General features: G+C 39.8%; 2 protein-coding genes across 2 annotated transcripts; both read left to right on the top strand.

Moving 5' to 3' along the window:
• LOC135595781 (receptor-like protein CLAVATA2) lies at window positions 1-2,540 on the top strand. The gene has a single exon (XM_065087168.1). It carries the CDS (start codon window positions 23-25, stop codon window positions 2,324-2,326), a length of 2,304 nt encoding a protein of 767 aa, XP_064943240.1. The 5' UTR covers window positions 1-22; the 3' UTR covers window positions 2,327-2,540.
• Window positions 2,541-2,676: 136 nt separating this feature from the next.
• Window positions 2,677-6,025, top strand: LOC108951174 (3-isopropylmalate dehydratase large subunit, chloroplastic-like). The gene is made up of 5 exons (XM_065087171.1): window positions 2,677-4,120; window positions 4,501-5,072; window positions 5,368-5,445; window positions 5,514-5,648; window positions 5,752-6,025. Exons 3-5 carry the CDS (start codon window positions 5,413-5,415, stop codon window positions 5,956-5,958), a joined length of 375 nt encoding a protein of 124 aa, XP_064943243.1. The 5' UTR covers window positions 2,677-4,120; window positions 4,501-5,072; window positions 5,368-5,412; the 3' UTR covers window positions 5,959-6,025.
• The last annotated feature ends 9,601 nt before the right edge of the window (window positions 6,026-15,626 follow it).

Here is a 15,626-nt window from a genome sequence, read left to right as displayed (position 1 = left end):
TAATCTCACCTTTCCAAGCGGAATGTCGGCTCCAAAGCGAGCATCATTCTCATCGTCGTCGCCTGCCGCTCTCTCGTTCTTCCCCTCTTCCTCTTTTCCCAATCTCCGTTCCTTCCACTCCCCACAAACGCACTCGTCTCCTCTCCCTCCTTCCGCAATGGCGGCTTTGGACCGCAAGTTCGTCTCCCTCCTCCTACTCCTCCTGACCTCGTTGGTCGCCGCCGCCGAGGAGGCGGGGCTCGGTCTCGACGCCGGAGACCGGGACGCCCTCCTCCGCTTCCGATCGCAGCTCAACGACCCGCGGCTGAGACTGGCGAGCTGGAACGGGTCCAATTGCACCACCTGGGCCGGTATCTCCTGCGAGAACCGGACCGGCCGGGTCTTCCGAATCAACCTCGGCGATTCGGGCCTCTCTGGCGCCGCGCTTGAGCTCCTCTGCAACCTCTCCCTCCTCGAAACCCTAGTCCTTTCCGGCAATGACTTTTCCGGCCCCATTCCGCGTTGCTTTGGTCGCCTCCAGGCTGTCAGAACCCTCGACCTCGGCCGGAACAAGCTCCAAGGATCGCTTCCGCCAGAGATGGCCGGGCTCTGGCAACTTGAGGAGCTCGTGCTGTCTGGGAACCCTGGTGTTGGGGGTTTGTTTCCGGAATGGATTGGCACCTTCTCTTACAGGTTGAAAAGACTCGATCTTGGATCGACTTCACTCCAGGGAGAGATTCCGGAGGGTTTGTTCCATCTCTCGTCGCTGAAATTTCTTGATCTTTCCGGCAACCGCTTGGTGGGCGAGTTGAAAGATTTCGAGCAGCCTTTAGTTCATCTCAACCTCTCCCAGAATCAGCTTTCGGGGACCCTCCCGTGCTTCTCGGCATCGACAGGCTCCCTCACGGCACTCAATCTTGCGAGTAACGCCCTCGTCGGCGGAATCCCCACTTGTATTTCGTCGCTGAGGGCATTGTTGGAGCTGAATCTCTCTTCGAATGGTCTACAATACAGGATATCGCCCAGGCTCATCTTCTCCGATAAGCTCCAGGTTCTTGATTTGAGCTCAAATGATCTATCTGGTCCGATTCCAGGCAGCCTAGTCGAGGAACCAGAGAGAGCTGAATTGTTGCTTCTAAATCTTTCGAGCAATCAGCTCTCGGGCGAGATTCCAGCAGAGATGACGGAACTAAGGAGCTTGCAAGGACTTTTCTTGTCACAGAATCAGCTTACTGGAGAGATCCCAGTTGCAATTGGGAACCTGACCTATCTCCAGTCTCTTGATCTTTCTTACAATTTCCTCTCTGGTCCAATTCCTGTCAGCCTCGCGGGTTGTTTTCAGCTTTGGCAGCTCAAGTTGGATCATAACAACCTTTCTGGTGCCCTCCACCCAGAGCTTGATGCCCTTGACAGCCTCCGTATCCTGGACTTAGCTGGGAACCGGATTTCTGGTGAGATTCCTCTTCCTTTGGCAGGTTGCAAATCGCTCGAGGTCGTCGACCTCAGTTCTAATGACCTTGGGGGTGAGCTTAGTGGAGCCATTCTCAAGTGGCAGAATCTCCGGTTCCTCTCGCTAGCTCGCAACCATTTATCGGGTGACCTCCCAAACTGGATGTTCTCGTTTCAGTACCTACGGTCACTCAATCTCTCTGGTAATCACTTCTCAGGATATATTCCAGACGGAGACTTCATTGTCAGTGATGAGTTCAATGGCAATTCTAATGAGCCTTATGATGGCTTCAGCATGGTCCTGGTTCCAGTCTCAGTGAACTTTGCTGGTAGTCGGCAACTGGAATTCAATTACAAGCTACACTCACAAGTGGGAATTGATTTGTCCAATAATGCTCTTCGAGGAGAGATACCTGAGGGATTGATTGGGTTAAAGGGTTTGGAGTACCTGAATCTTTCATACAATGACCTTGCTGGCCGCATCCCCGGAAATCTTGAGAAGATGGGGAAGCTTAAAAGGCTAGATCTTTCACACAATTCACTCTCCGGAGAGGTCCCAGCAAGCATCTCTGTGCTCAGGGAGCTGGAGGCACTAAACCTCTCCTACAATTGCCTGTCAGGGCCTGTGCCAACAAGGGAGGGGCTCCAAAGGTTTCCAGGTGCATTTGCTGGAAATCCGGCACTCTGTATGGAGTTTTCAGGGAAGGGATGTGATACAGAAGCAAACTTGCCTGCAGGGAAGGCGATAGGTGCAAGTGGTGGCAGAGATGATGGTTGGATGTCAGTGGGGGCATTTTGGATCAGTGCCGTAGCCAGTTTTTATGCATCAGTGGTCGCACTACTTTGCTCACCAATGTCAAGGGAATATATTTTTCAGGCATTCAAGCCTGAGTTCTGAGTAGAGACTGGGAAGGAACCAAAACTGATTGTAGATGTACAGTCCTAGCTTCTTTTCATTTCTTGTTTAATCATCTCATCAGATCTGATATTAGTTTTGGCAGAAACTAACCCAGGATTGTGCTGACTTCTCATTAGCACCAGGGCATGTGCTTTAGTTGTGATGCTTTGATGTAGCAAAAATGGTTAAAATTAATGTTTTTAGTTTTGCATAAGTGCTGGATTATGGTCAAAAGGTTTATTTATCTTCCTTTCCATAATGATAATGGTTGTTTCTGCTCATAAGAAAGATTCAGGTCAACCCATGATGCTATTGTGATGCACTTGGAGAAAGCACATCGGAAAAGTTGGAACCATAATTTGGATGGACTTAAATGTGCACTGTATGTATGCTGCACGATTTATCTGTTATCTTATTGGTTTTGTTTCCTGTTTTATGATCATTATGACCGTCTCATGCTCATGCAAATTTAACATAACCTGCCACGGACTTTTGTATGGTAATGTCGCAGCAAGTATTGTTCTCATGATTCTGCTGTAGCTCTCTCAAAACATTGGCAATAATTTTCTATTTCTCCATTATAATTTCATTGATAGGAATGTGATGGTTCCAATCTTTGCAGATAGCAACCCTTATTTGAGCAATCTGTTTTCGGTTTTGTTATTGGTATTTTCATGTAAGAAGTGGGAACTCTAATTGGTGGAGCATTTACATGGCATATTTCCAAATGGATAACCAAGCTTTGGTTACTGCCTTCACGCTTTGGAGGATGTGGTTTAGTTGGTACTTGGTAATCCTTGAAACAAAATGGCATTGGAAGGACATGGATGTTGGTACCCATATTCAGTGATTTTGAACCAGAAGGAATGATAGCAACTATTGAGTAGACTTTTTTTAGCAATAATTTCTCCAAACATCATGTCTAATATAACCAATATTACATAATGCATGAGATAAGACTGACAGAACATTGTTAACTGTGACAACATTAGGAGGATATCATTGAGACTACTGACCTGCTACTGAAGACTTTCTTATGAAAATTAGCAGTGGAAGCATGGTTATCAAGGCCATTTCCTATTCTCTACATTTTTGACTTGCTATCAAGTGGAAAGCCAGCATATTTCTTGACTGCTTGATGATGATGCTAGTCTTTTTCCTACTCCATGCAGCTACCTTACTACCATTTTCCACGTATTTTACAACAATTTAATTATGGTTCTATGTATGGGATACAAATGATTAATTCAACAGCTGTTCTATTTCTTGACATTAAAAACGTATTTATCACTTTCTCTCAAACACATTTTTTGTTGGTTGCTTGGTTAATGGTTAGACATCAGCATTATACATACTGATTATCAGTTTTTTCCCTCTGATTCTATATTGTTCTTATTTATGGTTAATTCAATATCACAATGAAAGGTTTCATTCAAAGTTTTTTTGCTACCGTTTTAAAGTTAGTTTTACATATTTTCTGAATAAAGATTGCCCAGATGAGCAAAAATCTGTGGAGTGTGGGGTATAATTTATTTGCTGTTGGCTTGTAGAATTGCACGAGTTAAGTGCAAGCTGTTGGGGAGAGGTGATGAAATATTTCATACTTCTGGACAGGAATAATAATCTTGAATGGTGATATAGATGACTGTAAGCCTGGCAAGGAATTTGAAATGTTGTGCAAATATTTTTTCTCTTTTGATATCAAGAGAAGCTTTAAAGCACGATTTGAAATACTGATCTGGCAATTGTTTTGGTGATGATCCGCAAGAATTGTATTTGGAAAAAATTGGAAAGGTAACTAGATAGTTTTCACAGATAAATCATGTTTGCATCTCTCCCTTTACAGCATGTTTCTAAATTGTTTATATCAATCATGTGTTTTCTGTCTTCTTTCTTATCACACATTGTGGTTTAACTTTACATATTACCTTGAGATTTACTGGATTTAGGATATCAAATGTTTTGATATGCTTCAGGATTTCAGATTCCATGAAACTAGTCCATTTGTATCTGGAACTCAAAACTAGTAGCTTCATTGATAGAATGCTTTTGTAGCTCACTAGTTTCACAACTCAGGAAGTTTCTTTTGCTTCCTGTAACATGGCAAATAATCTCATTGAAGTATTGTATTGCAATTATTTCTCAATCTATCTCATGGTTCCAAAATGTCACAGATTCTATTTTACAATGGCCTTTGGATGTTCTTCCCCGGATGCTAAGTTCCGACAAACATGCCACCTAGAGAGGAAGAGGACCTGAGGCTCAAGGTTGCGTCCGAATCTGTTAATAGTAAGGGAAGATCTTATGAGACCATGAAAAAGGTGTCGAGGAACATATTCCAGTACGCAAATTTCCTGGTCTTCTTGCACCAGTTTCTCTCAGTCATGGCTGTCGACGAATGAACTGATGGCAGCGGCTTCTTGTTGACGCCGACTACTGCAAGAGAGAGTTAGAGATGACTTAAAACTGTTCATAACAACACACTGTGCTCAAGGTTTGGCGGCCGCTCTTTTTGGACTCGGAGGCGGTGCGGTGATCTTAAGTAGAAAGGCCATCATGCTTCACGGTGGTGCGCTGCCCTCGTCGATGTCCTGCGAGAGGTGGTGGTCGACGGCGTTTTGGATGCCGGAAGACAATCCACTCCGTTCGGATCGGATCCAATCATCCGTTTCGGATCGGATCCACTATTAGGCGGCCCTAAGAAACCCTCCTCAATTCCCGGTCAGCGCGGCGGCAAAATATACTCGTTAGTGATAATTTACAAATATACCCTCCAATATTAGTTTCTCTAATTTTGAGTTTATCATATATACTCAACAAGCTTGCTTGAATTCCTCTAAGATTATTTCAGATTTATCGTTGCTAAATTGATAATGTCTATATTTACATTTACACCTCTAAATTTAAATTTAGAAACAAAGCATTTTAAAATATTTAAAGATATATTAATTTCAATAATAGATATGTAAAACCCGCGACGATATTTATGCTTCTCATGCTCTGCTAATCGTCGGTTCCGTTTCCCCGATCCGTTCTTGTAGGGTTATGTTGAAGATTTCTACGTAAGAAGCACGGCATCGTCGCTCATGGCTTCGAGCTCCGCGATCTTCGGCGCAAAGGTGCGATCTCGTTAGCCAAAGCCCATCTCAGACTAGAGGGAAGTGTCTGATCGACCTCTTTTCTTTAGCTGAAGGATTCTGGCTTCACGTCATGCTTCTCGCCTTCGATGAGAGCGCGTCGTTGCCGGAAGCACGCCTTGAACAAAGTGCTTGCAGTTGCGGCGCCTGCCCGATCTCCCTGCTCTCCATCGATCACCGGCTCAGTTTGGGAATCCATTCCTTCTGACTTGACGTGGGTTCTTTTGATGTGTTCTAGTGTTTAAGGTTTCTTATTTTGTGTTTTTTTGCGCCTTTTGCAATTTGCAGGTCAAGCAAGCAATGACGATGACGGAGAAGATCCTTGCGCGGGCATCAGAGAAGACGCATCTGGAACCTGGAGAGAATGTTTGGGTGACTGTTGATGTCTTGATTACTCAGAAGACGCATCTGGAACCTGGAGAGAATGTTTGGGTGAATGTTGATGTCTTGATGACTCATGATGTCTGTGGCCCTGGGGATGTTTGGAATCTTTAAGAAAGAATTTGGTCAGAACGCAAAGGTAGCTTTTAGTTCAAAACGACAAAGTTGGCTATTCATTTCATTTATACTGCCTCTTTTTCTTTAGATCCGAAAAGGTAAATATTGTTTGTTTATAATACATTTTTAATCAAATAAGAATGCTATAATTAATTGTTAGGATCGAGTCGGCACTAAGAGGGAGAGGTGAATTAGTGCAGCAGATAAAAATACGTCAAGTCAAAAATCTCGTTCGATAAAATCGTTTCGACAAAGAGAGTGTAACTTTAAAAGCGTATGGAAGGGTGTGCAATAAAAGTAATGAGGAAGTAAAACAATATGTAATGAAGTAAAGTTGAATGCAATAAAGAGATTAGGCAGTAATGAATGAACACACCAAAATTTACAGTGGTTCGGTCGTTGTGACCTACATCCACTTCCGATTCCTCCTCTATTGAGGTCATCAGCGTCCACTAATAGTCTTCCTTCAATAAGCGAAGACCAACCATCTCTTTACAGCGCTTTCTCCTTTTCACGGGTTTAGGAGATAACCCTTACAAGTCACTCTTTTACAAGTATTCCCTCACACATCTCTCTTAGGACTAACTCTAAGCACTAGGAGGAGGAAATTCAAAGTTTTGGTAGAGTTTATTTAGTTTTTTCCTTAAGAATTCTTGCTCCTTTCTTGTTGCCCAAGTGGGGTATTTATAGGCCCTAAATGGTTTAAAAAATGGAGCTAAAAATTCAAACTTTCGGATCTTTCGGGTACGGGCGGTACCATCGCCTGCATTGAGTGGTACCATCGCTTGTAGCTTGATATTGGGCGGTACCATCACTTGACACACTGTCATTAGGCGGTACTGTTAGGAACAAGTTGACACTAATAGAGAAGGGGGGGTTGAATTAGTGCAGCAGATAAAAATCACGTCAGTTTAAAATTTTATTTTGATTAAATCCGATATTCGACAAAGCTCGTATATATAATATGTTTAACTTGAAAGCGTATGGAAGCGTAGTGAAAGTAAAGTAGTTTGCAGTAAAGGTAAATTGCACAAAAGAAATGCAAACCAGATTTTTATAATGGTTCGGTCGTTGTGACCTATATCCACTCCATCGATTCCCCTTCCGTCGAGGCCACTAGCATCCACTAATGATCTTCCTTCAATGGGCGAAGATCAACTACCCTTACAACTCGATTCTCCTTTTGACAAGTTCAGGAGAGAACCTTTACAACCCCTTTTCACAAAGCTTCTCTCACACTCTTCCTTAGAATGGTCTCTAAACTTTAGGAGGAGAGACTCTATACTTTACAAGGGTTTTCAACTTTAGAAACACAGAGTTTTTGTTCACCTTTCTTCCTACTCCATGCAGGAATAGCTGGGGTATTTATAGACCCTAAATGACTTCAAAACTTGGAGCCAAAATTCAAATCCCCGAGATTTCGGGGTACAGACGGTACCACCGCCTGTAGCCTGACACTGGGCGGTACCATCGCCCAGCCTGGTGGTACTACTGTTTGACAGTCTGGGAGATCGAGTTTTTTTAGTTTTACAATTCATAGGCGATTCCATCGCATGTTCTGGCGGTGCTATCGCTTGACCTAACTTTTGGGTCACTGAATGGGCCTCCCAATGAGCCCAAATCAATCTCAATTAAGGCCCAATTGACCCCTAATTGAGTTAGCATGATTACACCAAAAGCTAACTCAATTAGTCCCTTAAACTACTTCGACAAATGATTACAAAACATGAATCCTTTATCCAGCATGTCATTGGTTCATTCGGCGCTCGTCCGATCCTTCGGCGTATTGTCCAATCGGCATGTTGACTCCCGCAACTTCCGATCTCCTTGGCGCAATGTCCAATCCTTCGACCCGATGCTCGAATTCACGGCACGAGCCTTCTGCCGACATATCGACCGATTCTCTGACCTGACGTTCAATCTTCTGACATGTTCACTCCGGCTCAATGTCTGATTTCTTCTGCTTTAATCAATTTACCTCTCCTTGATCGAGCTAGTCCCGTGTTACTCAAAACGTAGATTAGATCACAAACTCATTAATTGATTTTATCATCAAAATCAGAGATTCAACAGGTAACACCGCCCAGTCTGGCGGTACCAACGCCTGACAGCCTCGAAGACTGGGTTTTTTGAGTTTTCCAACTCATAAACGGTTCTACTGCCTGTTTTGGCGGTGCCACCGCTTGACCCAACATTTGGGTCACTGAATAAGCCTCTCAATGAGCCCAAATCATTCTCAATTTAGGCCGAATTGGCCCCTAATTGAGTTGGCATTGTTTCACCCCAATACCAACTCAATTAGACCTAAACTAACTCGATCTAGGTAAATTATTACAAAGCACTTAATCATATGTTTTCCGGCATGTCATTGGTTCTTCTGGCGCTTCGTCCAATCATTCGACGTATCGTCCTCTCCTTCAACGTATTGCCCAATCGACATGTTGACTCCTGCAACTTCCGATCTCCTTGGCGCAATATCCAATCCTTCGGCCCAATGTCCGAATTCACGACACGAAGCCTTCTACCGACACGTCGATCGATCCTTCGCCCCGACGTTCAATCTTCTGACATGTTCACTCCGGCCCAACATCCGATTCTTCTTGCTTTAATCAATTTATTTTTTTTTATCAAAGTTAGCCCTGCGTCAGTCAAAACACAGATTAGATCGAAACTCATCGATTGATTTCATCCTCAAAATTCGAGATTCAACAATCTCTCCCTTTTTGATGATGACAACCAATTGATGACAGAGTTTAAACCAAACTCCCCTATCAATATGTCATATTGAAATAAGACATCACTTAAATAAATAACGGTGACCTCGACGGAGGAGGAATCAAAAGTGGATGTAGGTCACAATGATCGAACTACTATAAATTCTGGTGTGTTCATTCCTTACTACTTAATCTCTTTACTGCATTCAACTTTACTTCATTACAAACTTTCCAATCCCCTCTTGTCTACTCATTCAAGAAAAACAAAACAGTTTTCGTCGGAATCAGTTTTTATCGTACGGAGATTTTCAAACCAACGTAATTTTTTTGCTGCACTAATTCACCCCCCCCTTTTAGTGCCACTCTTGATCCTAACATCAATTACCTTTTACGTAATGATTTATTTTTTGATAGGATCATCTTAAACCAAATAGACACCAGTTACGATTCAAGAGCCTTTGACATCTACAATATAATCACAGACCAATTCATCTTAGCTGTTGACGTGAAGCTTCCATTGAAATAAATATTTAACTATTAGGAATGTGCATTGGGAAACTTTTATATTCATTATTAGATATATGTAGTTCAATGAAGGATTCAATGGTTGCAGGCTGGTTTTTGATGGAAAGTAAGGTTTTTCTCATGAAGAATATCTTGTGTTTGCCAGCTGATGGATCAACTCATGCCATTGGCATAATCTGGCATGCTTTATATGTTGGCTGAAGGGAAAAGAAAATGAAAACACAAAAGAAAGGAAAGGAGATAATGAAAACACAAAACATCTATCCATTAATGGCTGATGCTGTTCTCATTGGCATTGACATCTTATTGGTGATTGATATTGTTACAAGGCCTTAATGGTGATTTAAAATCTCGTTTTCCCTTTCTCTTGCACGTCATCAGTGAGAAATTTCCCAAACTCTCCTCATCTCCATGAGATTTCTAGTGCTTATCTATCCTTTCCACCAGATATCTAATATACTTTGTAGTTAGTCTTATCCTCGTTTCTCAACTGCATCGCATGGAGAGGCCAAGGAACCCTGAGAGGCAGACCATATTGATTAAGCAATTTAAAGCCCTTGCCTCCAGAGCATTGCTATCACAAATAGTTCATTAAATGAACCTGTCAGATTTAAAGTCATAATTCAAACACCAGTTGGCAGGTTGACTGGTACTCTTGGAGCAGAATGTTTGGCACACTACAAGGACAAAAAGGATGCTATTTATTTATTACCAAATTAATAGGTGATGTATTATTTTCTTTTTTGAAGCTTTATCTCGTAACTTTTCTGTTGTACTTCATGCTTTCTTATGCTAACATAAAATACAGAATTAACATGAATGAGAGCAGTCGAAAAAAATGCAGAATAGCAGTAGATAGTTTTGCATTTTGGGATTCATGAATTCTTTTAAAAACTTCTAAAAACAGTATTATTGAAGGTTTCCAAATCTTCAAATGTATAGTTTTCAAAATTTCAAATACAATACTATGAAAACATGTCTTTCAGGTTTTCTGATTTTTAATCTTAATATTCTCTGTTCATGTTTAAATTTTGACAGCCTTCAGCTGCAATCCCTTGCCTGCTGTTGTAAGGTGGCATTTAAGATTGCACACTCTCTTTTTTTAACACCACTTGAATTGTAAATCTCAGGTTTGGGATCGTGAAAAGATTGTTGTGATACCAGATCACTATATATTTACTAGTGATGAATGTGCATACAGGAATGTGGATATTTTGAGGGACTTTTGCTTAGAGTGGAACATTAAGTATTTTTATGGTATTCAAGTTCTTGGTAATTTTAGGATATTAGATATTCTTGATTTTTCTTTATGAATATCAACCCTTTCTCAGTATGCTTGTTATTTCTTATGTTCCTTTTTCAAAACTGCAGGCTAATCCAGATTACAAAGGTTATGCCACATTATGCTTGCACAAGAACGCCATTGTAGACCCGGGGAGGTGCATGAACTTATAGTAGCCATCTAACATACAGTTTGGTATCTATATCTTATTCTGCTCTAAAGAATTTGAGATTCACAGGTTTTACTCGGCACAGACTCCCACACATGTAATGCTGGTGCTTTCGGGCAATTTGCTACTGGAATTGGCAACGCCGATGCAGGTTTTGTCATGGGAACTGGGAAGCTCCTTTTGAAGGTTGCTAAAGTTTTCTGTGTGATGTTTATATGCACAACACATAGTGTTTCTCATTTGTGCATTTATTTTTTCTATTACAAAATTATAGATTGTTTCCTACACAAATTAGACTGCATATTTTGGATATCATGGCAAAAGCATGGTGGGCTTTTGAAGTCTGGCAACACTTTGCAAATTAATCTCGTTAATGAACTCTTTAAGGCCATTGGTTCACTTAATTGCCTCTAGTTTCATTTCATTATCTCCACTGGTCTTATATTTGTTTATTCTGGCTAAACTAGTCTTCTTTTGGGAAAAACACTGTTAAAAGTGGTTTATCAGCTAAACTCTTGATAAATTTTCTGATTTATTCTTCATTACTACAAAACTTTTCTCAATGTTGAGTAATGACTGAGTGCAAAATTCTGAGATATTGCTTTTACTATTTTAAGCAAGTGGCGTGGTGTGAGGTCTAAACAGACATGAAAGTATGTGGTCTTCAACTCTGAACAGGGCCATCGTGGAGGATGACATGTGATGCATCACATGCAAATTCTAGTGCTGAAAAAGCATGAAAATTTCCTTTTCCACTTCAATCATTTTTCCTGTGGATGTTGCTCAAATTCAGTCTTTCTGTTGGAATAATGATGTTGACTTCCTCATAACTATTTCCCTTGTAGTAAATATTGGAATGAATTGCTTAAAAGTGCTCTTTATCACCTAGTTGCAGTTTGTTGACAGCTTAATTTCTGTTTCTTTGTACCCTAAGGTTTATATTAGATGGAGCAATGCCAAACTATTTGCTTCCCAAGGATTTGATTTTGCAAGTAGGTTGGATTACTCGACATCTTATTGAGTCCATATTGTCTTTAATGACGTTCTTTTTTACTTTGTCCTTATTAACTGGATTACTGGTGAAATAACTGTTGCTGGTGCAAAATCCATGGAGTTTGTTGGCTCTACAGTCAAAGGGCTAAGTGCAAGTACCATGTGTACTAATTATATTTTTTACTACAATGGATTTCATTAGAATTGATGCATGATAATTTTTGTTCAAGATGGACGAGAGGATGACTTTGTGCAACATGGTCATCGAAGCTGGGGGTAAGAATGGGGTTGTTTCTGCTGATGAAACTACATTCAAGTGCCTTGAGGTATGGAAGCTGTACTTTTTGTTGATGTGTTATGTTTCTAGTCAATACCTTATTTAATATGTTTGCAGTGCAGTTAGTTAGTAAAAACAACAGTAACTGTTTTATTTGTCTATTGTTGCTAAGGAAGGTTACACATTTAGAATAACCTTTGCTAGAGTTGTTCAGGTCATTTAACTTCTGAGAGAAATTTGCTTGATGCAAAATTTCATTCTTATTTTTTTTCAGGATAAAACTTCCAAGAATTTTGAACCTTTGTAGAGAGATGATAATGCCAGGTATTATAAATTTAAGTTTGTAGATTTGTTGCCGTTCTGGTTCATTCATGATATAATACTGTTTTACCTTCTTTTCCATGTAATTGTATTTGTAATGCTGGTTCTCGACTAACAAATGTACTAATAATTTCTAAAATTGTTTTCTGGTCTGCCAATCTTAGACAAATCAAGTCTCTCAGGTATATGCTGATTTCTGATGCAAATTCAATCAAGGATTTTTTTTCTTTTGAGTAACTTCATGAGAGTCCTCATTGACTGTCACCCCCAAGGATTGCAACCATGATTTCTGATTGTTTTGCATAAGTGTTACAGGCAAATTATGCTCCCACCTGAACCACTAGCCACCTGTCTGCAACCAAATCCCCATATATAAAATGTCAATGCAAAGGATAGAAGGAAAAGCAATATATCGACATGGAGTCAGTGCATTACTGGTCTTCTGAACATGTGTAGTATGACCATCCTCAAGGAAAATGACCAATAAATTAAGGCAACTTCAATATGAAGGATGCCTATTAAAGGATACTAGCATGATGGTTATTATCGTAGTGTCTTAACTTTTGAATGATCTTTTAGAGAAAAGTTTTCCATTCTATCCTTAGCTGTAGAAAATAAGATCCAACATCATTTACCCAATCAAACCTTGTTAAAGTTGTCTAAGTTTGTGATACTTACACTTATCAGATCTTTGGTCTTGCAAGCCTCATTCTGATTGACAAGGTATAAACTATAAACTAGGGAAATAGATTGATTTTTCAGGTTGCAAATAGGTGCTCAACAATGAGATTTTTCAGATCTATGAATCTGTATCAAGATGTTTGGAAATAATTTCTGAGCACTTTAGGAGGTTCTGAAGATATATGACTTAGTGGAACCCATAACTGTGGGCATTTATGCAATGTATGAATGACTAAGGCATTGGAAAAGGGATTTTGAGAAAGGCATTGGAATTTAATGGAGTTTGAGAGAAGAAGTTTAAGAGTTCCAGTAGGTCCTTTACTTTTTCCCTTTTGCAGGAAAACTATTACCATCTTTTGTTCTCTCCATGCAGAGAGTCTTATAAGTTTACTCATCAATTTTATCTTTTTGTTATCTTTGTGATGATAGTTCCAAATTTAGAAATTCACTAGTCAGAAGTCTGCCATTTTTCATCTGGAAATTCTTTCGGCTCTATAACATCTAAAATATGTTCGTAACTGCTTAACTTTTGATGTTAATCCTTTGGGTTAGCCAAGGCAGGTAACTTATCATTTTCTCGAAGTAATTACTTGTTCATTACAATGTTTGCCGCATTGTGGTGTACTGCCTGATATGGGCAGTACCTACTGATCTGATAAGAAATCGATATGGGCGGTACATACCAATCTGTCGATACATCCCATCATACCATGTGTCGGTATGTCGGTATATATCATACCGATGATCAGTCGGTACACTAGTATGGACCGGTAAAACGAATCATGATTCATTATATTCAAATATTCTTTATAGGTTTATTCAAGAATATAAAATTGATGTGTCCAAGTTGGAACCATTGGTTGCAAAGGTTTGGAAAAATTACACTGATGACTGATCATCCCTTTAGTTCTTATGGTCAACTTGGATCTAGAATTTTATATTTTTCAACAGGAAGCATTAGCTAACATAACATTTTCTGCTAATAAACTATTCCTGATCTTTTGTTATAAATGTACAGCCACATTGCTCTGGCAAGAGAGTACAAGGGCATCAAAATTGACAGGGCCTACATAGGTTCTTGCATTGGTGGAAAGATGGAGGATTTTTTAGCTGCAGCAAAGGTGTTCCTAGCTTCAGTAAGGGGCTTTGTATTTTAAATCAATTTCTGCAATTGGTTTTAGTTTGTCTTCAATGGACACCTTCTGTGTGCTGAAAAAAGATAATTAGGCTGTCTCCCTGCCACACTATGCCCATCTTGGACTGTTTGATGACTTATGGATTATTTGGATATGCACTACTGATTTTATGAATGCCTTCCAGCAGTTAATTTAAAAATTCAGTTATAATGACTTATTATGTAAATAATCATCTGTGATATGCAACAAGATGCTGTACAAGAGATTTCATGCCTTGCCTTGAAAATTGCAAATGGTCCTTTTCCTGATATCTCAAAATGAGCTTGCTTCTTTTATTCTAAAACTCCTGAATATATGCAAACATTTGTTTCCTTATAAAAATAAGTCTCATTTATCTTTTTTGTCATCCGATTTTCAGAGTAGAATATTTTGCCAAACAAAATTTTGCATTACTTAATTTTTGATCGGGTTAAAATAGTCTTAAGCTTATATTTTTTCCGTCTTGATGATGCTTGTTGGCCTTTGTCAAACAATTTAGATAGAAAAGTGTTCTTCAGAATTAATGCCATCACAATATTTGGATCGACCCACCAGTTGATGAGCCAGAACTTACAGCCTGTTCTAAAATGCTGCTTGAGATGGCTGTCGAAGCAAATGGGCTATGATATTCCCAATAAATTTCCAAGTATCTAACTAAAACCTAGAAACTATAATGTGATTTCAGAAACACCTTTGCTATATCATTTTTGCTTTCTGGAGTCGATAATTTGTTGATTGACAAAAAGCTTTGGGAATTTTGATTATGCTTACAGTCTAGGAAATCGTAATGAATTAAAAGAAATTGGTTTACTCAATTCTTCTTTGTGATATTTCTAGTTGACCTAAACTGATGATTCTCTTGCTTATGACCAGGGAAAATAGGTAAGAGTTCCCACATTTCTTGTTCCTGCCACGCAAAAGGTGCAAATTGGAGCTTGCATGTACCAGTGCTTGCTGAGTTGATTATTGTAAATTTCTGTAGGTATGAATGGATAAATATAGCCTCCCGGTACCAAGATCTGGCAGGAAGACTTGTTCTCAAATATTTGAGGAGGCTGGTTGTGAAGTTCCATGCCTATTTGTTTCTACCACAAATAGGAACTTCCATGGCAGAATGGGTCACAAAGAGGGTCAGATGTATCTTGCTTCACCATATACGGCTGCTGCTTCAGCTTTGACAGGATACGTTACTGATCCAAGGGACTTCCTTCCGTGAAAGGAACAAGTATGCAATCTATGTATCATCATAGAGAGTCCATACAAAAATTATGTATGTTTTTCCTCTCTAGCCTATTGTAACTTGTAATGTTAGATGTTTACTACAAGAATAATCACGGGAAATAGCCTGTATATCGTAAAGTTCTTATGTTAGCATAGAGACAAATATAACAAGTCATAAGTTCTACTGTACTTTGTATGGATTTCATGAATTATGTTGTCAATGTTATCGAGTTGAAATATCTGTGTTCCTATTAAAGTGACTTTGTTATTTCTTCTCTCTCACAGGTTTTTTGGTCATCCATTGCAG

This window comes from Musa acuminata, chromosome BXJ1-10 (assembly GCF_036884655.1).
Source record: "Musa acuminata AAA Group cultivar baxijiao chromosome BXJ1-10, Cavendish_Baxijiao_AAA, whole genome shotgun sequence".
NCBI classification, from domain to species: domain Eukaryota; kingdom Viridiplantae; phylum Streptophyta; class Magnoliopsida; order Zingiberales; family Musaceae; genus Musa; species Musa acuminata.
Note: the sequence above shows the minus strand (reverse complement) of the source record. Positions and strands in the feature narration are given on the sequence as shown.